The sequence below is a fragment of the Coenobita brevimanus genome, chromosome 59, assembly GCF_032717465.1.
Source record: "Coenobita brevimanus isolate Jiangsu-jjx chromosome 59, ASM3271746v2, whole genome shotgun sequence".
Lineage (NCBI taxonomy): Eukaryota > Metazoa > Arthropoda > Malacostraca > Decapoda > Coenobitidae > Coenobita > Coenobita brevimanus.
The window spans coordinates 25,553,861-25,579,134 of NC_137012.1; the positions used below are offsets into that span (position 1 = coordinate 25,553,861).

The 25,274-nt window shown below is 40.9% G+C and overlaps 1 protein-coding gene across 1 annotated transcript in view; it reads right to left on the bottom strand.

Annotated features, from left to right (window-relative positions):
• Positions 1-4,792: 4,792 nt before the first annotated feature.
• The window catches only part of Cand1 (Cullin-associated and neddylation-dissociated 1), a 125,469-nt gene continuing 104,987 nt past the window's right edge, over positions 4,793-25,274 (bottom strand). Inside the window, exons 18-20 of the mRNA XM_080274709.1 lie at positions 21,410-21,598; positions 20,308-20,552; positions 4,793-6,292 (exon numbers count right to left, since the gene is read on the bottom strand). Coding sequence (XP_080130835.1) covers positions 6,022-6,292; positions 20,308-20,552; positions 21,410-21,598 — 705 coding nt within the window. The 3' untranslated portion in view covers positions 4,793-6,021. The remainder of the gene's footprint in view (positions 6,293-20,307; positions 20,553-21,409; positions 21,599-25,274) is intronic.

Sequence of the window (25,274 nt, forward strand, 5' to 3'; positions counted from 1 at the left end):
GGAGTCAAAGGCTTTTCATCTTATTAACTCTCCTCCTCTTACTGGCTCCCTTCAACTTCTGCCGCACTGCTGCATCTTTATCTCTTTTCTATCGCTACTTCAATGGTCACTGCTCCTCTGAACTATCTGCTTGCATCCCTTTACCTCTACGACTGGCACGTAGCACCGGTCTAGCAACAAACTCTCATCCCTTTTCTGTCCAACTCTCTAACGCAAGAGTTGACTATTACTCTCAGTCCTTCATTTATGCAACAGGTCAACTCTGAAACTGTCTCCCTTTGTATTTCCTACTTCCTATGATCTCCAGTCTTTCAAACGCACTGTGTCCAGGCATCTTGAAATGAACGGAGCTTAAATTTGGCTCTCTGTTGTATTGTCTTTTTTTTTTTTTCTTTTCTTGGAAGGAACAGTTTGTGGGCTCCTTGTCTTTGGTTCCTTCTTCCTTGCATAGGGGAAAAAAAAAAACTGCACATGGCCACAATCCCTGTTTTGCCAGTACTGCCAGTCCGCCACCAGACCCAGATATCATCACTTTTGTTTAATTTCCCTTTACTCTCAGTACCATATTCCACCTCAACTTCCTAAGTCTTTCCTCTGCCACCTTCCCTTAATCTGCACTCAACACGTCATCAGCATATAACACTTCCCATGGCAGTCCAGTTCTGAAGTTACATTAGACAGCTTCAAGCACGATGATAAACAATGAGGGGCTTAAAACTGAGCCCTGATGCATGCCAAATGGTGCATGAAGAATACATCTAATAGAGCCAAAGTACATTCCTGACTAGTTTGGCTGTCAAGCTTTATCAGATGAATGACACATTAGGTGATATCTGGCTTATTTATACCCCAGCCTAGAATCCAAGTCCCGGATCAGGTGACAAAAGCTGACTTTTGTACACCCAGGACAAGGACCTGAACCTGGCAAGAAGTGATGTGACAACATACGGCATACAGCAACATTTATACAGTGAATTCCAGGTGTCTAAGAAAAAGTCTGCACAGCAGACCATCACCTCCTCCTTCCCCCTTGCAACAACAACCAGCACCAAGGAAGAGCCAAGACCATCAACCAGTAGGGTACATACACTACATACTCCCTCAACTGCCTGGCTCATCCCTACACTCCCTCGCTCACCCTTGGCTTCACCACTTCACTCTCATCTCTCCTAACCTTCTCTTGAAAACCTGGAATGATCATCCAGTCCCTCCAGCTGTCCCCCAAGGGGGGGACTTGGTGACAATTTGGACCACCCTTGTACATAATTCAGGTGGGTGACATAGGTGTTTTCTGAGATATTAGGTTAAATGGCAGTTGACTCCCAACATATCTCCAATGAACCCAAGTTATATCAACCTCGTGATACAATAAATCATTATACGATGAGTTTTCACTTGACATAACCCCCATCACATACAGAGGTATGACTATGTTGTTAGCCATGAAGACATGTTTTAAATCATGTGTGGATATACTGTACAATTACCTTACTCTGCCATTAAGTAACTGGTAACTGATTAAAAGGGGATGCAGAACTATCAGCAATGATCATACTGACTATAGGGTGTTTTTCAAAGTCTGGTAGCAACAAGAATATAATAAAAATTATCTTCTTATAGCCATGGAAATAATTTATAATGTTGGGTGATAACAATGACACCAGACTGATGCCTGGTGGTCCAGTAAGTTAACATCCTCCAACTGATGTGCTCACATAGGACTTAAGGAAGTGTGACTGGTCACTCTCGCACTGAATGTCACCCACCTACATTCTCCATTACCGGCTTATATTCTACATGAACTCCTTTCCTCTGTAGACAAGTTCTCATTTTGTAGTATGGAAAGTACATGACACTTTCAAGTTCTGCAAAGAGCACAACTCAGGGAAGGGCAATCTTATAGTATACTAACCTTTTTCTATTACTGTACTTTCAAATTCAATCCTCTGGACTAGTGCCATATTATTTGCATTAGACATTTATTGAGTCTAGGTATAAAAATGGGTTCTGAATAATAATAATGGAAAAAAAAAAAAAAATAATAATAATATAGTAACTCATCATCATCTAATCCTGTGTTGCCCCATGAGGAGCATAGATGCCCAGGGCCAGGCAAGTTGGTCCTGACATTTAAGATGAGTGACCAGCCTCACACATCCTTGAGTGGCATTACATGATCAATAAACCCCAACCACTCCTTGGATATAAACCTGCACAGGCTCAATCTGATTGCAGTGCCTTAATTACCCACTAAACCACCAGATGCCACAGTTTGGTTATATTGTTACCAGCCACAGTAGTGAATGGTTTCTTCGTGTACAGGAAACCATTTGGCTTGTCACTCAGTGTACAGCCACCCGCACTGAGTGTACAGTCACCCGTGGACAGATGGAAGAAGAAAGAATGAAGGAAAGAAATACATAAGTGGAAGGAAGGAAAGAAGGAAGGAAGAGGAAAGGACAGTCACCCGAGAGCAACACTACATCGAGTGAGTGGATGATAAGTGCCCCCACCTACCACAAATAATAATAATAATAATGCATGTAATACATTAAATGAGCATTTGCTAAACAAGAAATAATTTATCTTACTCATATCTATTGTCCAGTTTTTTTTTAATATGCTATGTGTTCTTCAGGCCCACTCAGACCCTATGTAAGCCGTTTATATATATATATATATATATATATATATATATATATATATATATGTGTGTGTGTGTGTGTATATATACTGTATATATACAGTTTATATACTGTGAAAAAAGTTACATGACAGTATTGTGATACCAACTCTAACATATGGAAGTGAAGCTTGGACCTTGTTGGAGAGAGACAAGTCGAGAGTGAGAGCAGTGGAAATGACTTATCTGAGAGAAGCCTGTGGAGTCAAATGGCCTGACAAACGAGGATGTGAAGGAGCATTGTGGTGTGGATGTGGATGTGATAGGAAGCATTAGGAGAAAAACACTGAGGTGGTTTGGCCATGTGGAGAGGATGGAGAGTGAGAGACTGACAAGGAGAGTGTATGTGAGTGAGGTGGAGGGGAAGAGAGGGAGGGGGAGGCCAAGGATGAGATGCAGGAATGGAGTGGAGAAGTATATGAGAGAGGGGGGTGTGAGCTGGGAGCAGGGCAGGGCGACATGGAGGAGATATGTTTGTGGCCACCCTGTATGGGATTAAGGCGTCTGGCAATAGATAAATATATATATACAGTATATATATAAATACTGTATGTATATATATATATATATATATATATATATAAAATCCAGTACCTGTCACTTTGAAGCCTCAGATATCACTGGTGGGCAAGTGGGATCTCAGTATGTAGTGACTACAGTGATAATCATTTCAGAAGTGTAGTCTATTTGTTTTTACCTGATAAAGATCCCTAATCTCTTTTAGCTTAGTTTATGGCCAGGTGTAATCAGGCTGGAGGCTAAAACTGACTATACAGTAGCCAACACGACTCATTACAACCATACCTCATAACTAAAGTTTACTGGTTTTCACAGTACCATGATTTAGCTGTGTTAATCAGTAAGATGGAAGAATTTGATGCAATGATAAAATTAAAATGGAGAAAGCCCCAGGAACTGATGGAAAGTGCAGTGACTCTGCTGAAATTCGGAGGAGACAGAACTAAAATAGACATGGAAGGCATTAAGATTGGCCTGGGAGGGAGGTATGGTCCCAGAGGATTGGAAGTCATGTACAAAAGTCCCAGTACAAGAAAATGGAGAAAATGAAGTGTGACAAGCATAGGGTATATGTCTCCTTGATGTAATAGGAAAAATATATAGTAGGACACTGGCTGTCTGAGTCTGGAAAACAATGAAGGAACTACCTGCTGTACAAGAGGGTTTTAGGAAGGAAAAAGAGTATTATCAGACATTCATTCTTAGATGCTTGGTAAAAAAAAATCTTGAGAAGGAAAAGATATTGAATACTGCTCTTTCAAGGACCTGGAGAAAGCATACGACGGAGCAGGCAGACAAGGAATGTGAAAGGTACTGAAAATATATGTGGCAGCGGCTGGTCATCCTCACTTTAAATGTCTGTACTTAGTGCCTAGCACTTGGCTGTCATACTCCAAAATGGGGCAAATAAAGAACAAGATGACTGACAATAGATGCTATTTATGACAGTGCTTATATAAAATATTTCATACACCAGTACATGTATATATACATGTGAGTGTTCACATATATATGGCTGGTCCCCATTCCCCTACCCCAAAGAGGGGGCTATGCCCACTTCATTCCTCAAATAAGAGTGGTTGTCCCCTCTCTTCACCTAAATAGGGGGTCTGCCCACCACTTCCCCCTCCCCCTGTATAGGGGGGTTACCCTACTTTTCCTATGCTGGGTGGGTTGGGCTGCGCTAGGTTTGGTGAGCTGGGCTGGGCTCTAGGCTAGGCTCAAGTCTGGTTGGCTGGGATGGGTTGGACTAGGCTGGCTGGACTGAACTGGGCAGGGTTGTGATGGTTGGAATGGGCTGGGTTATGCTGATTGGGTTAGGCTGGACTAAGCAGTCTGCATAAGGCTGAGTTAGGTTGGCTGGGTGGGTAGGCAGGCTAGTTGAACTGGACTGGGCTAGGCTGGGCTGAGCTGAGCAGGTCAGAGTAGGGCAGGGTGAGACTGGTTGGTTGGTGGCTGAGTTGCGCTGGGCAAGCTGGACTGAGTGGCTTGAGCTGCCAGACTGTCTGGATGATGATGATGATGATGATGAAAACAATAACAAAGCATAAAAATATCAGCTGGTACAATAAAACACTATAAGAAAGTTTATGCTATATTACAAGTAATAAATGTAGCTATAAACAGACCAATTACCACCATCAAACACAGGAAAATGAATGGGACAAATTATCATTGGATAGAAGGGAGGCTTTGAAATAATTTTGTTAAAAATACACAAATCTCTGGGAAAACAGTCAGTTAACTTGTCCGTGTAAAACTGAACATATTAGATATGGGATGAAAAGTGAGTTGAAAAGGATGCAGTTCTTCTTGTATTTCCATGCCCTACAATTTACAAACCAATGTCATTGTTCTGAGTTACAATAACATGCAAAAGGTAAGGCTGTTACAACCACTGGAATTTATACCGAGAAATCAGCAATGTTTTAAAATCAGTTGTTTCAGATCATTAAATAAGAGGCAATAAAGACCAATGGGTTTCTGTATAGGGGAACAAGCATGAGTTCATCACAGGCTTCAAGGGAAATTTTTTGTAATTCTGAAGGCCACTTTTCCCTTATAAACAGACACTTGGCATCAGGGACATAAATGACATCTGACATTCAAAAGGCATGCTACTGATACACAATATAGTACAACTCTTATGTAATCTAGGATTCTAATGAAAATATATGAAAACTGTTTGGAAGCATATTTCTGTCACTGAGTTTAAACCATGCTATATTGTACAGCAGCTTACTCAAATACCATGAAAAAACCTAGTGAAATATTACATAAAAAACAATAATAATAACAACAATAATAATAATAATAATAATAATAATATAACTATGTGAACCAGGTGTCATACTACAGCCTGGTGCCAACTTGCAGATTACAAGGCAAAGTATCCTTCAAAAAAGGTCATCTTTAAGATTGACATATCAACAAGGGATGTTAAATGGTCATTAGATCTGACATTCTTTATCGATCAATCTTTGATGCAGTTTTTTAACTGTTTCTGAACTAGTACACATGATGAAGATTTAAAATAGGAATAACTTCACAGAAAACCATCATGTACTGCAGAGAACTGTAGCAATGCTCTCGACTAAGCTTTTATATTTTTTCAATATGAATTCACCATTAACAACAGTGCAAGATAAACCTACCAGATGTAACTGTATAGATGCACTACCACTGCATTCTTGCTGAATATTGTTTGTTTTACACTAAATTTCACACTTGTTCATGAATGAATCCAGTATGAATAACCATTCACACATTTCCACTCATATCTCAGGACTTCGAACACATTAGTCTCAGTTAAGCATTATTCAACTCAAATCCATCATGGCATCGTGCGTCGGGCAGGCATCACGCTGGATAGACTCAAACAGTGACTGGAGTTCTGGTGTTGACTTGATGTGGGCCACAAATTCAGACAACTGTGGGTTCTTATCTGCATCAGGGATGGTTAACAGAGCTGCAACTGCCCTCATTGCTGACCGCTTCAATTCATCCTGCTTCTCATACTCCTGTTTTACTGAGTTGGCTTTAACTTTTGTAGTGACCGTTGTACGGAGAGGCTCAACCAGTCTTTCCAGTCTGAAAGGCAGTCATGATATTACCATTTACCAGTACTGGAAACTATACAGCCATTCTTTGTCAAAAAAGGGGATGGATTCATGGAAATCCTTAAGACTGACAAGGATATGGAACTCAGAAACATACTTTATGCTCTTTTAGGATAACATTGGCTAAAATTTAGCTAAATATTCCTACCATATTAACCTTAAAAATCTAGGCACTTCCTTAACATGAAAAATAAGGTATAGGCTTTCTATTTTATGAAAGCGGTTTGGGTGGGGCCTCCTAAGACCTCACACTGCTAACTCTGTTGCCACATAGCCGCCACACACGTGCTTCTCTCTCTCTCTCTCATATTTATATTTATATTAACTACTTATGTTTTCATTTTCTGTATTTTTTTTTTTCTCGTTTTGAATTTTGATGGGCAAGCTTCCACGGCGGGAGACTGACCGAGTATGAGCCGCACACACAAGGCTATCTCCCGTGTCACTCCACTTGACAACGTCGTAAAACCAACGCTGACAAGTCTTACTGGATTTATACTATACTCTATTTTTTTTTAATTACATCTATACAGAGTATTTAAACTTCATTTATAAGTAGTTACTAACTTAAAATAGGAGAGAGAGAGGGAAAGAGAGGTGAGCAGGCGTAATTACACGTGTGTGGCGGCGGTGATGCGGCATCAGAGCTAGTGATGTGAGGTCTTAGGCTGCCCCACCCAAACTGCCTTCATAAAATAGAACGACTATAAGAGCTACCAAAACTTCATTCGGATGGCAGGCTCCAGCCAAAGAGTTAATCTTTCTTTCAAATCTGAAAATTTCTTATTTCTCCTTGCAGAGCTTTTTTTATACATATTTTTATCCATTATATATCCCTTCATCTGCACTCCATTCTTGCATACACCCAACCACTTCATTTTTTGGTTTCACCACTCTCAAACTCCAAATATCATCAAGAGGTTCCATTCTCATCAGTTCACATTCTTGTAAAACCCCACACAGCTGCAACATTCCTCACTAAACTTAACTTTCCCTCTATACACTCCACATCTATCTACCTTTATCTGTCTATAGTCAGATGCCATATTCCCGTAAGGGGTGACTGTTTACCTAGTCAGTTGTTTTATGGGGAGGGGCACTAGCCCTCTGCCAACCCACTTGTTGATGCATAGGGAACACATAAGGGTTGGTTATATGGTTACCACCTAGCACTGTAAATGGTTTCCTGGCTTATAGACTTCTCACTCAATATAAAGCCACCTGAAATGGAAAGAACAGTAAACAGTGACAGGAAAGATAGGACAAACATGAAAAGAGGAGGGCAGACACAGAAAAAGGATGATAATGCTGAAGGAAGATGTAGGCAGCAATACATCAAGTGAGTGGATGATGGTTGCCACCACCTACCACCAAGCACAAATTTTCTAAATCCATTTATTCCTAATTCAATGTAAACCCACTGCTACCTTTCAGTTGTACAGAGTACTCATTAGGCAATACTGTTTCTCAGCTTTCCCACTTTTAATCTTCATTCTGAAGACTTCTCTTACCCATATTCTTCATGCCCCTCTCAATTCCACCTTACATAAAACAAACAGATGATCTCACAAACCAATGCACTGCTTTCTCTCAACCTGTGTTACTAATAATCTCAAGCATCCTTCTCTGAACAACCTCTTCTTTCAACATTCTTTCCAGTCTCTCCATACCGTGCATATTTATGTGCTTATTTGTTTGACATAAAACTTACCTAAAATTAACTTAATTATCTTCAGTCACTACCCACCACTATTTCTTCTATCCATCCATCCATCATCCAATCCTACATTGCCCTATGACAAGCATAGGAGCCCAGGGCTAGGCAAGTTGGTCCTGACATTTAAGATGAGAGTGACCAGCCTCACTCATCCCTGAGTGGCATTATGTGAGCAATAAACCCCAACCACCCCTTGGCTATAAACCTTCACCAGCTCAATCCAACTGGAGCACCGTAATCACCCACTTAACCACCGGGCACCATAAGTTGGTTATATGGTTACCACCCAGCATAGTAAATTGTTTCCTGATGTACAGGAAACCATTTGGATTGTCACAGTGTAGAGTCACCCACAGGCAGAAGGAAGAGGAAAGAATAAAGGAAAGAAAGACAGAAGAAGAAGGACGGCAAGAAGGACAGATGAGAGGAAAGGGCAGACACCCGAGAGAAGCACTACACTGAGAGAGTGGATGGTGAGTGCCCCCACCTACCACTATTTCTTTCAGAACAATAAAATGATCAATACTGTATACAGGCCCTGTATAAATGAATCCCTTCTAAACCCTATCATGAACAAAAGGCTATCTGATGTCTTTATATATATCCATTCATCCATCATCCAATCCTACACTGCCTCATGAGGAGTGTGGTAGCCCAGGGCTAGGCAGTTGGTCCCGACATTCAAGATGAAAGTGACCAGCCTCGCTCATCCCTGAGTGGCATTACTTGAGCAATCAACCTCAACCATCCCTTGGATATAAACCTTCACCGGCTCAATCTGATTGGAGCGCAATAATTACCCACTAAACCACCAGGTGCCAAAATTTGGTTATATGGTTACCACCCAGCAAAGCAAATGGTTTCCTGGTGTATAGGAAACCATTTGGCTTGTCACTCAGTGTAGAGTCACCCACAGGCAGAAGGAAGAGGAATGAATGAAGGAAAGAAAGACAGAAGAGGGAGTGTAAAGTTACCGTAAGGAGAAGGACAAGGAAAGAATGAAGGAAAGGAAGACAGAAAAGGACGGATGGAAAGAAGGATGGAGGAGGGGAAAGGGTAGACAACTGACAGCAGCACTACCTCGAGTGGGTGGATGGTGAGTGCCCCCACCTACCACTCTATATATATATATATATATATATATATAATATACAGTAACCCCTCCAATATCCGGATCAATAGAGCCATAGGCAGGTCCGGATAGTGGTCCTGTCCGGATATTGGGCCCCAGCTTATGGACTAGTACTTACGGACCCTAACTCTGAAAAACACCTATACAACTCCCTCTGGACATGCATAGCACCTATTTAAGACCCAAATCACACCAATAAGGGACATAAAAGACTGAAATAAATGCAAAAGAACCATAAAATGAGGTTTTAGAGGTGAGTTTATACAATATTAAACATTCTGGGTACTTACAAGTCCCTTGGTCTTGGACTGGTTTGAACCGCCAGTTTGCAGTCCACAGTTAATCCTCTGCACTCTAAATTCTAATTTCTTAACACTGCACAACACTGTAAATTCCTGTGTGTTCTAGTGGCAAGGTATTGCAGTTTATTCACTGTTTATTCACAAAAAACAAGCACCTGTGGCTTGCACTGTTATGAGTATCTGCTCTCCATCGGAGTTAAGCTGTGACTGTTGATGTTGGTGGGGTAACAGAGTTGCCAGATCGCAACAGCCACATTACCAATCTCCTCAACTTTCATTGTCAAATATAACTTTTCATTACCAAATTCGTAAAGCTAGCATATATTCTTCACTAATTATATATACAAGTGGAAATACATGTAATCACTCTCCTTATAACTAACACCATGTTGATTATTTTCACACTATGTAGGGTAGCAGATTAATCAGAGAGAGCAAACAATCCACCATCTCCATCCTGTGTATCCTCATACATGTAAAAAATCCATTTGGTAATGCATTATTCTAATGCATTACCAAACGAATTTTTCATTACCAAATTGGCCCACACTTGGTAATGAAAAATACCAAATGGCAACCTGACAGGGGAGGGGGAGGGGAGGAAGGAAGGGGTGAAGGGACCATGGTGTAACAGCTGTTTGGCGCCAGGCGGGAATTTCAAATTATGGGAGGGAAAAAAGTCAGATTTTTTTCGAATTTTTTGCAGTTTTTGGCCCATTTTGGGAATATTGGATCCCAGGAGGATTATGTCCGGTTAGTGGGGATGTTCGGATATTGGGCGTTCGGATATTAGAGGGATTACTGTATATATATATATATATATATATATATATATATATATATACAATATATATATATATATATACAGTATATATATATATATATATATATATATACACCTCTCCACTCCATCCCTCCATCTCATATATATATATATATATATATATATATATATATATGGGCTCCATCATGCTTGCATACCTTGGCCTTGGTCACCTAATGCTGGCTCTCCATGCTGCTCGGTCTCTGGAAGCTTCACTATTCAGTCCCTTATCCCCGAGGTCACACTCTATGACCTCCTCCCACATCTTTTTTGGTCTGCCTCTTGCTACCCTACACTCGACATTCACATCTCCCACCTTCTGCATCCAACTGTCATCTTCCAACCTCTTAACATACCCAAAGCATCTCAATCTACCCCTCCTCATCACAACATTAATGCACTCAAGTCCCAACTTTCCTCTCAACTCTTCAATTGCAATCCTAATCCCCCCAGGCCTCTCATTCAAGGATGTACTACAGATCCACCTAATCATTATCCTTTTTGTCTGTTGGAGCCTACAAATGTCCTCTTCCTTTACTACCCAGGACTCACTACTGTACAGCATTACATTCCTAACATGTCCTGCATTAAGGGACCCCTTAGCAAGGATGGAGAGCCGTCTAAATGTCAGGAGAGGCAACAGCTCCCTCCTGAACTTCCTCCAACCACTCCTTACCCTAGCCACCAAGCTAGCTCCAACTCCATCCCCAGCACATATGTCCCCTAAATAACTCCTTCACACAACTTTCCTCCAAAATCAAACTTTTCATGCCTCTCAATCTCTACCCGACACATGGTACACACAAAACCAGCACGATTTTGCAGCCTAACTCTAATCCCTCAACATCTCTTAAGCATCCACTTAACACAGACACTACAAGAGATGAAGTTACTTCCCACATCCTTGTGGCAAACTGCACATGGCCAGCCACACTCCCTCTGTTTTGAGAGTACCACCAACAGCAAAGGGTAACATCATTTTTGTTTTGTCAACATTTACATTCAAACCCTTATACCCATTCCATCTCTCCACTTCCTAAATCTTTCATTTGCCTCTCTCTCACTCTTTGCAATCATTACCAAGTCATCAGCATACAACATCTCCCACGGGAGTCCATTTCTGAAATCGTGTGAGAGAGCTTCAAGCACCATGATAAGCAAAGATGAGGTTCAAGACTGACCCCTGATGCAGGCCAACATTCAAGGAAAACTCATCACGCAAATCTCCATTCACTCTCACCTGGGTCCAAACACATTCATACTCTACCATAACCAGTCACTCCTTGATCTCAACCTTTCTCATTATTCAATTTGCCACCTCCCTAGGAAACTCTGTCAAAGACCTTCTCCAAATCAACAATGTACACTCGCCCAAATAAGTGATGACTCAATTTCTTTAACTTTCGGATGAACTCCCTGGGTCTGGCGACGTTCACTTGATTGGGAGTTAGCAGATGGAAACAGTCTTTGCCTGCCCTGCAAACATTATTAATGGTGTAAAAGAAAACTAATCTTGCGAAAGTATTAGTTAAGTTTAACGTTTATTTGTTTTAGGTCAATAACAATAATTAAGTGAAAAAGCGACATTTGACGTTTCCACTAGTCACGATTCATGCTAGCAGTGATACCAATGTAGCATTTTTTCCTGCTGAATTTGGTAATTTAAAAGCTGTTTTCAAAGGTATCTAACTGGTAAAAATTAAAATATTTTCTGTATATCTGGCGTTCATTTAAAGTCCTGTCTAGCATTTGTTTTTTCTTAATCTCTCTCACTCTGGCAGACTTTTACCATTATTGAGACCAATCTTGCGGATTTCTATAACTTCTTTGGCAACACTGCACGCCAGCCCAGGCCTAACATCAGTCACCATCACACAGCGGACTGGAGTGGATGCCTCAGCCTTTGTCATGATCCCCCCCCCCCTTTCTTTTTTCATTACAATCTTTCTTCTAAGTTCTCTTCACTGTCACATGCTTGCTTTTGACCCACCCTCTCCCCCTTTAGTTCTTTCATGGAATTGCCCTACATGTTTTCTTACATGCTGAAATTTCATTGTATGAATAAAAATGATTAATTATCCCCCGGTAATTGCACTGGTTTCACTAACTTCACTGAATATCGGCAGATTAATTTGTTTCTTGATTGCAACACAAGTCGTTAGGGGATGATGTTGGGCACATTCACTTGTCTGTCTTGGTCTTGTGCTACGAGGGGCTCCATTTGGCAAATTTTCTGTGATCTACCTACCTATATTGCTTATCCATCCGTTAACTGTCTTCTTGATGTTAAGCTGCCGGGATATCTGTCTTATTGAAATATTTGCTAAATAAAGAGCAATACTCGGCTTGTATCAACAGCCTGTAGTAACATGTTGACGATCCATCTTGCTTAGTGGCTAACGCTCACTGGTTTTCCGGTGTAAATATAATCCTGCACAGAGAATTAAATGTGGATAATAATAAGCATTTAGATGTTTATTTTCCTGATTTGATGGCACTCGTGATTTCGACATTACCATTATCTGTGGGTTTTATGTTATGGAACATTTTTCCACCAGTATTGTTAATTTAGGATGTGAAATAAGTGTAGGTGGTGGCGACCATCATCCACTCACTTGATGTAGTGCTACCTACTTCTTCCTTAGCCTTTATCATTCTTTTTCTGTGTCTGTCCTCCTCTCTTCCTATTTCTCCCACCTTTCCTGTCACTTCTTATTGCTTTTCTTTCCTTTACAGGTGGCTTTACATTGAGTGACAAGCCAAATGGTTTCCTGTAAGCCAAGAAACCATTTACAATGCTGGGTGGCAACCATATAACCAAACCACGTGCTCCGTACGTGTCAACAAGTGGGTTGGTGGAGGGTTAGTGCCCCTCCCCATAAAACAACTAACTCAATGTCAAATGTCCACCCCGTACGGGATTGTGGCGTCTGGCAATGGATGGATGGATGGAAATAAGTATCACGAGAGTTTCTCAGCATTTTAACTCGGAAACCATTGAGCGATAAGGCGTGCGTTTCACATTCCTTCGTACAGCTAAGCCTCAACTTTATCATATTATGGTTTCCTCTTCCGTAATGCAAGATATACAAGGTAAAAACTCTTATATATTGCTTTTTGGAGCTGTTTACTTAAATACTGTTTTTTCCGGTGTGCATTTTTCAAAATATAACTAGGCCGTGGCAGTTGCCAGATACAACTTTCTGAGCAAAAGGTATTGGGAATCGAGTCATCACTTATTTGGGCGAGTGTACAGCTCCTTCTTTTTTCTTAGACACATTTCCTGAAGCTGTCAGACATTGAATATAGCATCAGTGATCTGTTTGCCTGGCATTAACCCAAACTGCATATCATCAATATGCACTCTTTCCCTTATCAGACCCTCCAAGACTCTCCCCATTACCCTCATTTTCTGGTCTGAAAGCTTCATCCATCATCCAAGCCTATGTTGCTCCATAGAGGACAGTAGGAACCCAGGGCTAGGCAAGTTGGTCCTGACATTTAAGATGAGGCTGACCAGCCTCACTCTACCCAGAGTGGCATTACATGAGCAATAAACCCCAATCACCCCTTGGATGTAAACCTGCACCAGCTCAATCCAATTGGAGCATCTTAATTACTCACTAAACCACCAGGCGCTATAATTTGGTTGCATGATTACCACCCAGCATAGTAAATGGTTTCCTGGTGTACAGGAAACCATTTGACTTGTTACTCAGTGCAGAGTCACCCATAGGCAGAAGGAAGGGGAAAGAATGAAGGAAAGACAGACAGAAGAGGGAGTGTAAAGTAACCCGCACGCAGAAGGAAGAGGAAAGAATGAAGGAATGAAAGACGGAAGAGGAGGTATGCCTCTATAATCTCCTTTTTCCAGGGCATCACCCTTCCTTCTATACATACTTATCTGTACATACTCTTCTGCCAGTTACCTGAAAACATGCTTACATACCATATAAGTATAAACAAATTTATCAAATCAGCAACTAAACCCACTCCTGCATCTCCTGAGGCCTTCACCATGTTAGCAGTCAGCCTAAACACACCTACTGCTTCCCCAAACTGCATCCTGCCAATTGCTCTGCTTACAGTATGCAGCATGTGTTAGGAGTGTAATGCTGTATGGCAGTGAGACCTGGGCAGTGAAGGAGGAAGACATTCGCCGGCTCAGACGTACAGAAATGACAATGATTAGGTGGATGTGCAGTGTGTCCCTCCGTCCAAAGCCTGGAGGGGCTGGGTTTACAATGGAAGAGTTGAGAGGTAGGATGGGACTGGAGTGTATTGGTGTTGTGATGAGGAGAGGTAGATTGAGGTGGTTTGGACATGTGGAGAGGATGGGGGATGATAATTGGGTGAGGAAGGTGAGAAGTGTTAATATTGGGGGTGGGGTTATGAGGGGTAGACCAAGAAAGACATGGGATGAGGTCATTAAGTGTGACCTTAGGGTTAAGGGACTGAACAGGGAGGCTGCAATGGATCGTACAGCATGGAGAGCCGCCATTAGGTGACCAAGGCCGACACATGCAAGCATGTTGGAGCCTTTGAAAATGAAAACGAAAACGAAACAGTAACTGCATCAAACAAAGGCCTAGGGCCAAATCTTGGATCCACAGACTCTTAACCTACCCATTTCCAGTCAAACTCCTCATTCAGCAACTAGTTATAATGCTCTCTCCATGCATCTTTATTATCCCCACAGTTCACTACTACCTTTCCTTCATCATTCTTCACAAACTTCTCACCTAAGATATACAAGTTTTTCTCTCCATCTGATCTGCTGCCTAAAAGACAGTACCACATTATTCAATTTAGTACCGATAAAGCTATATGCTTCACCATTCTGTAAGTGTTCATTTCACCATATACTCCAGGAGAACCTGGAAAATCTAAGCCTTTAACCCTTTCTATTCATTTTTTTTTTTTTTTAATTTGTTCTTATCAACCATATAAAGTCAAGTCAACTAAGGCGCGGCTAATTAGAGCCCCCATAAACACCTGAAAGTTGCCAGTGTTCGCCGGATCACAAAATAGCATGGGGTCACTACCCGCTCAGAGCTGGCGTACCTTCCTTTTAAAAAATTCCTTTCGGGATTATTACTCATGCATAAAGCATTATACCAGTATTATATTTGTCTCTGAAACTTTACTGATGCTCTAAATGAGATTTACACCAAAAAGTTCTCCACAGAGTTTATTAAAAGCCATGAAAGCTTATTGTGTGTTTTTGCATTCAGCACATTTTTACCAAGTGTTATGAATCTCAGTTGTTAGAAAAATTTATCACACAGTTTCCAAAGATATTAAGCTTTCATTTGGCAAATCCTGAAATGATTCTATCCATATACACTTAATAATAGTAAGAATTGCACAGCCAAAATCTTACGTGGCCCAGATCAGCGACCCGAGTTTTAAAAGGCATCGTATTCCTCTTACTCTGAGAAAATGTCTCAGTTCTGCTATAGTCTATTTCTCCACATATATTTTAGCTGCAGAGCTGACCATGGCACTATATTTTCCGGATTTATCGGCTGATTTGATAAGGAACAGGCATCAGGAGTGGTGTATATAATGTACATCATCAGCACCGCCTTGGGCCCCTGACGGCAGGCACACAAACTATGTGCCTCCACATGAGCTCAGTGAGTTCATACGATCATCGATTGTTTAAGTACCATATTTCCTTCATTAATTATGTAAGATATAATATTGTTATATTCATTTATAATTTTTCCTTACAGATGTACATTCACCTCCTCAAAACATGACAGCGATCAATACTCAGGCAACATAATACTCGCATGTAGACTGTCCCTAAACTGAGATGGACACAACCTTCCGTTTCTGTTATATTTTGAAAATGAAGTCATTTTTTCTCCAGTATTATATGTAGACAAATCAACAAATATCCTATTATCAGTTGAGTAACACAAAACTTGTAAAACAGACGGAAATTCAAGCTGACCCCACTTTTGCATTTTACATCAAGTAATCTGGCGAGTGGTGGCATCTTTTTCCAATTTGTGGGGGTTCCTATTGGTTCTGGACCAAGCCCATGCCATAGAAAACCGTGCCATACAAATAACTAAACCTATGGGAGAAATGGAATTTGGTTCTGGACGTTCGCCCAAAGCTCTCCCTTTCACTCCACTTTTCCTCATGTTTTCCCACTTTAAACATGCACATGATCATGCAATCAGTCAGTGCATGTATTACACGTAACAATACGCACAAAAACGGGAGGGTGATCAGTCTTCTGTCTACTTGAGCAATACCACATGCTGCAGATCGAGTGAAAAAAAGCTCAGCCAAGTAGACAGATCAGCTGACCGACCAAAACATTAAAGATGGCGGAGGCTGCCTGGTCAAGCACTGACTGAAGAAGTTTATCTGATAAACTTTGTATGCTCAAGTGTCAACAAAACTCACATTTAACACTAATAATCATTGTTATATACGTGGTGATGAAGATGGGAGGCATTATACTTTGTCTTAGCTCTGATATAGGTGCTTCGTCACTAAACCGTTCATAGCGGTTTTACGAACAAACCTATAAATTAGTCACAATACCCAAAGAATCTTTAATGTTTCATTACTTAACACAATGAATTTGATGAAGTTAACCTCCTCATAAGAGAGAAAAAAGTCCACAGTTGGAACACTTGTAGTATAGAGTCGAAGTGGTCGCCATCTTCTTTGTTTATAAACAGGGGAGCGCGCTGCCAGGGGAATTCGCCTGCACGTTTCAAACCTTGCCGTGCCCACATCATACGTAGTTTATGCGCGTGATTCATTTTTGGGGGGTCTGGCACCTTGCCGTGTCATAGAAAACCGTGGCATAAAAGTATGCACCATAGGCGACTTGACTGTATATATATTTTTCCTCAGGATGGATCTTTCTTACTGATATGGTTAGGCTATGTCAGTTGTCTCTAAACACCTGAAGTTCAACTGTTCCTTATTATTTAAAAAAAAAAAAAAAAAAAAAAAAAAAAAAAAAAAAAAATCATCATCCAGACCCCCTTTCTCACCCTAGGGCAGGGTGATGAGAAGCAACATCCAGACAGCCCACATCTGCCCAATCCGATGGGCCATGCTTCCATTCACTCACCATTCAAGCCCCTGGAATCCTGACTCTATCTGATATGCCAAAAACATTCATCATGTTCTGTAGCTTCACAAAAACATATCCGACAGAGTCAATTCGGACGCTGTCACGTTAAAAAGGGGTGCCAAATCCCTGATGATGACGTGTGTCTCCTCATAATATTCATTCAGCCAGCTTGATCTCGTCAGTCCCCTAGCCTCACTGACTTCCAAACCTCTCTTCCTAAAACACTCATCCACCATATCCCTCCACCTTCTCCTTGACCTACCCCGCCTCCTCCCTACTTCAAATTCGCTTAGAAATACCTTTTTCACCACTCTGTTGTTATCCATTCTCTCCACATGACCATACCATCTCAGTATACTCTCTTCGATTTTCGTGTCCACAGACTTCCTCACTTCAAATCTTTCACAAATCACATTATTTGGTATCCTATCCACTCTCTGTACTCAACATACATTCCTCAGCAGTCCCATATCCACTGCTCTCATTCCTGACTTTTCCTTTTCATGCCACACCACCGTCTCACATCCTTATGTGAAAGTTGGCACAAACATTCCTTCATGTAAGCCTCATGCATCTGCAACACTCAAGCCTCTGTTCTTATCAAGACTTTCATTGCACCACTTTCCTTTCTTGTGTCACTCTACTTTCCACTTCTTTTGCACATTTTCCTCTCTTTTCTATCACTGTACCCAAGTATTTGAACTCTCACCAATTCCAGCATCTCTCCACTCACTGTAAAATCACACAACACCTCTCTCAACAACCATCATTCTGCTCTTTTCTACACTTACTCTCAAGGCACAACACTCACAGACATCAGCAAAACTCTGCACTAGACTACCAAGTTCTCGTCCAGTATTTGCAAGTAGTACAGCATCATCAGTATACAACAAATTTGAGATATTCCATCCATTGCCATTCATTACCACTGCCATCCCCCTCTCCATTATTCATGTTTTTACTTCTCTCATCACCCCATCCATGTATGTATTGAACAACCATGGGGATATCACACAATACTGTCGTACGCCCACACCGATCGTGAACCATTCACTTAGATGCCCATTTACCCTTACACATGCTTCATTACTTTCACAAAAACACTTGACAGCATCTTGCAGCTTACCATCTACACCATATATATGCAAAACCTTCGACAATCCTTCTCTATCTACCTTGTCGTGTGCCTTTTCCAGATCCATGAATGCCATAAACACCTTATAGTCCTTCTCACAAGCCTTCTCCACTATCTGTCTCATTGCAAATATTTGATCCACACATCCTCTGCCACTCCTAAAGCCAACCTGTTCATCACTCACCAGGACTTCTGAGCTCTCTCTTACTTTCTCTATAATAATTCTTCCATATATCTTCCCTACCACACTCGATGAACTTATGTCACAATAGTTCTTGTACTCACTTCGCTCACATTATTTTTGTACAGGGGTACAATCACAGCCTTTTTCCACTCTGCTGTTTCACTCATCCATGCCTTTTTATATATCTCCAACAGGCATTGCATTCTGCTCTCTCCAATACACTTAATCATCTCTGCCTAAACCTCATCAACCCCAGCTGCTTTCCCATTTTTCAGCCATTCCACAGCGTTCTTCACATGTGCGAGTGTCACGTTCCCTGGCACTGCATTCCTTCTCTGCACACCCCCAAAACCAATCATGTTTACAGCAGCTCTGCTCTCTCTATTTCCATTCATCAGACTTTCAAAATATTCTTTCCAACTGGTCTTTACTTCATCCCCATGGGTTAATTATCTACCACTTACATCCATCAGACTTTCACATTTCTTTCCACTGTTACTTCTACATTTCTGCACCCCTTTTCAGAACAACTTCCTATTTTCAGAGTAATTTGCACTAATTTTTCTTCCTAAAGCACTATTTACCTCCTCCTTTTTCCTCTTCACTAGTCTCTTCATGTGCTTCCTGCCCGTAAAAAAAAAATAATAAAAAAAAATATCTATCTATCTATCTATCTATCTTTTTTTTTTTAATGCGAGGAAGAAGGAACCAAAGGACGTGGGCCCGCAATTATTGTTCCTTCCAAGAGAAAAACAAAATACTAGAGAGAGCCAAATTCAAAATCCGATCATTTCGAGATGCCTGGACACACTGCGTTTGAAAGACTGGAGATCATAGGAAACAGGAAATACAGACAGAGGGAGACAGTTCCAGAGTTGACCTGTTGCATAAATGAAAGACTGGGATTAGAGAGTTGGACAGAAAAGGGATGAGAGTTTGCTGCTAGACAGGTGCTACGCGCCCGTCGTAGAGGAGGAGGAATGCATGCAGACAGTTCAGAGGAGCAGTGACCATTGAAGTAGCGACAGAAAAGAGATAAAGATGCAACAGTGCGACGAAGAGACAGAGGTTGAAGGGAGTCAGTAAGAGGAGGAGTGTTAATGAGACGAAAAGCCTTTGACTCCACCCTATTGAGAAGAGCTGTATGTGGGGAGCCTCCCCTCACATGAGAGTTGTACTCCACACGGAGGCAGACAAAACCCCCGTATAAAGTCAACAACTGTGCAGGGGTAAAGAAGGAACGGAGTCGGCTTAGCACACCTAATCTCTTGGAAGCAGATTTTACAAGAAATGTAATATGATCTTTCCAAGATAAGTCCAGAGTAAATGAAACCCCCAAGCATGTTCAAGGATGATGCAGGATTAAGCTGAATATTATTAAACATTAGTGGGTATACCTGCGGAATAGAGAGAGAGAGAGAGAGAGAGAGATTATATATCCTGCATTTGTAATCAAAGAACTAACACATATACAGCACTTTAGTAAATCACAGGGAGGATCTAGGTAGGAGATACATCAATCTTGAAGCTACCTAACTTTAAAAATTCTTAACTGAGAAAGAAAACTATGGTCATTACTTACCTTTGCAGCACAGCCTGGGGGCACAAATGTGCAAGTCTAGTCAGCATGAGGTATGTAAGCATTTTGATGTCATAATGATCCCTCAAGCCCCCTTCCACATGCTCCAAGAAAACGTAAATATCAACACGGTCCAGGCAAGTCTCCAGAAGTGTGTACATGCACTCAAAGGCAGCCTTGCGTATATCTAATCCATCATCCACGGTGTGCTTGAACGGACCCATCTCTACCTCACGTATTAGCTCTTTCTGTGAAACAATAAAATATATGCAGGTCAACCTTAGTTTAACAATGGGATATGTTAAAAAGAAAACCCATCGTTAGGCGGGGTATCATATATCAGGGTAGATTTAACATGTAATGTATAGGAATGTATTTTTGAGCCTTGGGATTACCCCACCCCCCCAACCAAGTCCTGAGCCCATGCAAATGAGTCCAAAAACAAGTTTCTACCTAACCTAAACCCCCAAATAGCTTTAAAACAAGCTAAACTAAGCCTGAAAGCAGTTTATAACTTGCCTAAACCAAAAAATAAAAGCTGAAAGACATCAGTCTGGAAAAAAATCAAACTTGGTAAACTGTACCCCAAAATGACAATGTTCATCCCATCCATGACCAAAACACATTAACCTCTGTCTAAAAACAGTTTATAAATCAACCTAAACACAAAATTTGTCTATTTATAAAAAAAAAAAAAAAAAAAAAAAAAAAAAACATTATGCCTGTATATGGTCATCGTTGGGTGAGGTACGGTGGTATTTCTACCCCCATCACTAATCCGGGGTATCGTATATCAGGGTTTACCTTTATTGTAAATGAGTAGAGAAGCTGTGAATACTAAATGTACTGATATGTTTATATACAGTATCAAATCAATGAAATCATAACTATGTTACCATTAGTGTTACTTTTCCATAAAAAAAGAAAAAAAAGAATCATATATTAGTTATGGCAAATCAGAATATTGCAAAGTGGCAAAAACATGATGGATAGATGTATGGCTAACACATACAATTATTCAACAAAACTGAGTCAAAAGAGTAACAATGTTATTAAGGTACTATGCACTGCTGGTATACACCTAGCCATGACCACTCCTACTCACCCTAACTTTAGTCTCATTATAAAGTTGTGGCAGTATAGTGTCTAGCAGATCTCGCACCAGTGACGGTTTGTTGTGAGCAGCTGAGTTAAATGCCACAAGGGCAACACGTCGCACGTTAAGATCTGGGTCTTGGAGTGTTGACAAGAAGTCTCCAATGCTATGTCGCAGAAGACTGTCAATAGCAGTTGGCTGAGGGAAATACAAAATATTAGCAAAATCTTCATAGGCTCAAGGTACACAACAGATAATTTTCATGGAAATTAGAAGTGCAATGTGGTGAGATGAATGAATAAACCAAATACATTTTTATTACAATCCTGCAACTAGTTTGTCTGAGGCTAGACATTTCAAGCAAGGGTTACCAGTCACATGTCTTGGGTGGCATAATGTGAAGTGTAAATCTTAACCTCCCTTGGACTTTTTATTCAAATGGGCCATTATTAGTTGGAGTAACTTAACAGATGATCATATATTCATTTACTGAATGAAGGTACTGTAAGTGGTTACCACCCAACATAGTAAATGGTTAGACTGAGAACAAAAAGCATTTCACTTGTTACTCAGAAGTGCATTCATCCACAAGTACCATGACCGAAGGGTCAGAGGTTCAAGTCCACCCAAGGGTCATTGGTAGACATCAGGCAGGGCATCCAGTCATAAAGTGCTACACAATCCAAAAACCTAAGTGCTCTACCCAGGGGAAACACCTTAGCCCTTATTGACAAAAGGGGACATGGCATAAAACTCAAAAAGTGTGCAGTGGGTGGCCCCCACCTACCATTATGATTAGCATGGAGGTACTATAAACAGCCAGAATGCTACAACACAGAGATGAACTCCCTGCTAAGGGGAGCTAGGCATTTTCTAACTCTAATAATCTTCACTCTGACTTATGACCTTCATAATGAAATTCTGTCGATAATTACCAAAATACTGAAAAAAATAAGTAAAGTTCCTAAGTGTGAAAAGACAGACTGACACACACACAACCAAAAATACTTCAGTACCTACTATTACATGGTTGGTAATGCTCTTGCTATTATGCTATACAAAAAGTTAGTTATCTAATATACTATAGCAGTAGCCGTGTGTCTGTCTCTGTGTGTGTGTATTTTGGGCAGCCGAAACTACACATTCAAATTGCACCAAAATTTGCATAAAAATTGCAAAAAATTCTCTGATGTGAAAAAACTTCGTCCCATCACGATTGAAAAACTTTTACTATATTGAATGAATTCACATTTTGACCAAAAAACAGTGCTCCTGAAGCCGGCATAGGATCTCTGCAGAATTTTTTGTCCATAAGTAGAACTAAAATAAACTGGGTTACATTACCGAAGCTGCAAACAACACGATCAATTGGTTAGCCGCAAAAAATCCAAGTGACAACGTTACACTAGAACAGCACATAAACGCGAGAGTCTTCCACAGGAGCAAGTGCGAGGGGCCTGAAGGGCCCACGAGCACTTGTTACAACTATGATCTTACACTCCTGAAATGCAGCACTGATTCATGAAAGTGATACCACTGTACTGCTTCATAAAAGTAATCCAAATAATTTTATAATAATAATAATAACAATCACAAAAACTCTCTCACTCTCTTTCTCTATACAAACATACTGAACACACACACACACACACAATTATATATATACTGTATATATATATATTTGTGGTAGGTGGGGGCGCTCACCATCCACTCACTTGATGTAGTGCTGCTCTCAGGTGTCTGCCCTTTCCTCGCCTCCATCCTTCTTTCCATCCATCCTCTTCTGTCTTTTTTTCCTTCATTCTTTCCTCTTTCTTCTGTCTACAGATGACTTTCCATTCCCTCTTGTGTCTTTCTCTCCTTCATTCTTTCCTCTTCCTTCTGCCTGTGGGTGACTCTACACTGAGTGACAAGCCAAATGGTTTCCTGTACACCAGGAAACCATTTACTATGCTGGGTGGTAACCATATTACCAAATTTTGATGCCTGGTGGTTTAGTGGGTAATTATTGCGCTCCAATCGGATTGAGCCGGTGAAGGTTTATATCTAAGGGATGGTTGGGGTTTATTGCTCATGTAATGCCACTCAGGGATGAGTGAGGCTGGTCACTCTCATCTTAAATGTCAGGACCAACTTGCCTAGCCCCGGGCTCCTACGCTCCCCATGGGGCAACACTGGATTGGATGATGGATGGATTATACTGTATATATATACATATATATATATATATATATATGGATGGATTATACTGTATATATATATATATATATATATATATATATATATATATATATATATATATATATTATATATATATATATATATATATATATATATATATACTGTATATATGTGTGTGTGTGTGTGTGTTTGTGTGTGCTTTAGGAGTGGCACAGGGTGTGTGCATCAAGTATTTGCAGTGAGACAGATAGCAGAGAAGGCTTGTGAGAAGGACCATAAGGTGTTTATGGCATTCATGGATCTGGAAAAATCACAAGACAAAGTAGACAGAGAGGGACTGTGGAAAGTTTTGTGCATGTATGGTGTAGATGGTAAGCTGCTAGGTGCTGTCAAGAGTTGTTATGATGGCAGTGAAGCATGTTTAAGGGTTAATGGGCATCTAAGTGAATGGTTCATGATCGGTGTGGGCGTGCGACAAGGTTGTGTGACTTCCCCATGGTTGTTCAATATATATATATGGATGGGGTGATGAGAGAAGTAAAAACACAAGTAATGGAGAGAGGGATGGAGTTGGTAATGAATGGTGACAGATGGAATATCTCAAATTTGTTGTATGCTGATGATGCAGTACTGCTTGCCAGTACTGGACAAGAACTTGGTAGGCTTGTGCAGTGTTTGGCTGATGTCTGTAAGCGTCGTGGCTTGATAGTAAATACAGGGAAGAGTAAAGTGATGGTTATTGCGAAGGTGACTCCCAGTGTGATGTCACAGTGAATGGAGAGAGACTGGAATTGGTGAAAGAGTTCAAATACTTGGGTAAAGTGATAGAAGAGAAGGGAAAATGTGCAAAAGAAGTGGAAAGTAGAGTGACACAAGGAAGAAAAGTAGCTGGTGCAATAAAGGCCTTGATAAGAAACAGAGGCTTGAGTGTTGCAGCTGCACGAGGCTTACATGAGGGAGTGTTAGTGCCAACTTTAACATATGGGTGTGAGACTATGGTGTGGCATGAAAATGAAAAGTCAAGAGTAAGAGCAGTGGAGATGGGACTGCTGAGGAATGCATGTGGAGTACAGAGGGTGGATAGAATACATTAATAATGTGATTCGTGAAAAGTGTGGAGTGAGGAAGTCAGTGGACACCAGAATCGATAAGAATGTCCTGAGATGGTATGGTCATGTGGAAAGAATGGATAACAACAGAGTGGTGAAAAAGGTATACCTGAGCGAATTTGAAGGAAGGAGGAGGTAAGGTAGGCCAAGGAGAAGGTGGAGAGATATGGTAGATGAGTGTTTGAGGAAGAGAGGTTTGGAAGTCGGTGAGGCTAGGGAACTGACGAGAGACTGAGCTGACTGGATGAATGTTGTGAGGAGAAATGCATGATCAGGGATTTTGGCACCCCTTGTGAGCATGGCAGCGTCTGAATTGACTCAATCCGATACGTTTGTGTGAAGCTGCAGAATGTGATGAATGTTTTTGGTGTATCCGGTAGAGCCAGGATTCCGGGGGCTTGAATGATGAGTGAATGGAAGTGTGGCCTATTTGGATTGGGCAAGTTTGTGCTGTCTGGACATTGCTACTCCTCACCCTGCCTTTGGGTGGGAAAAGAGGTCAGGATGATGATATACATATACATATACATATACATATACATATATATATCTATCTGTCTATATATATATATACACACACAGAT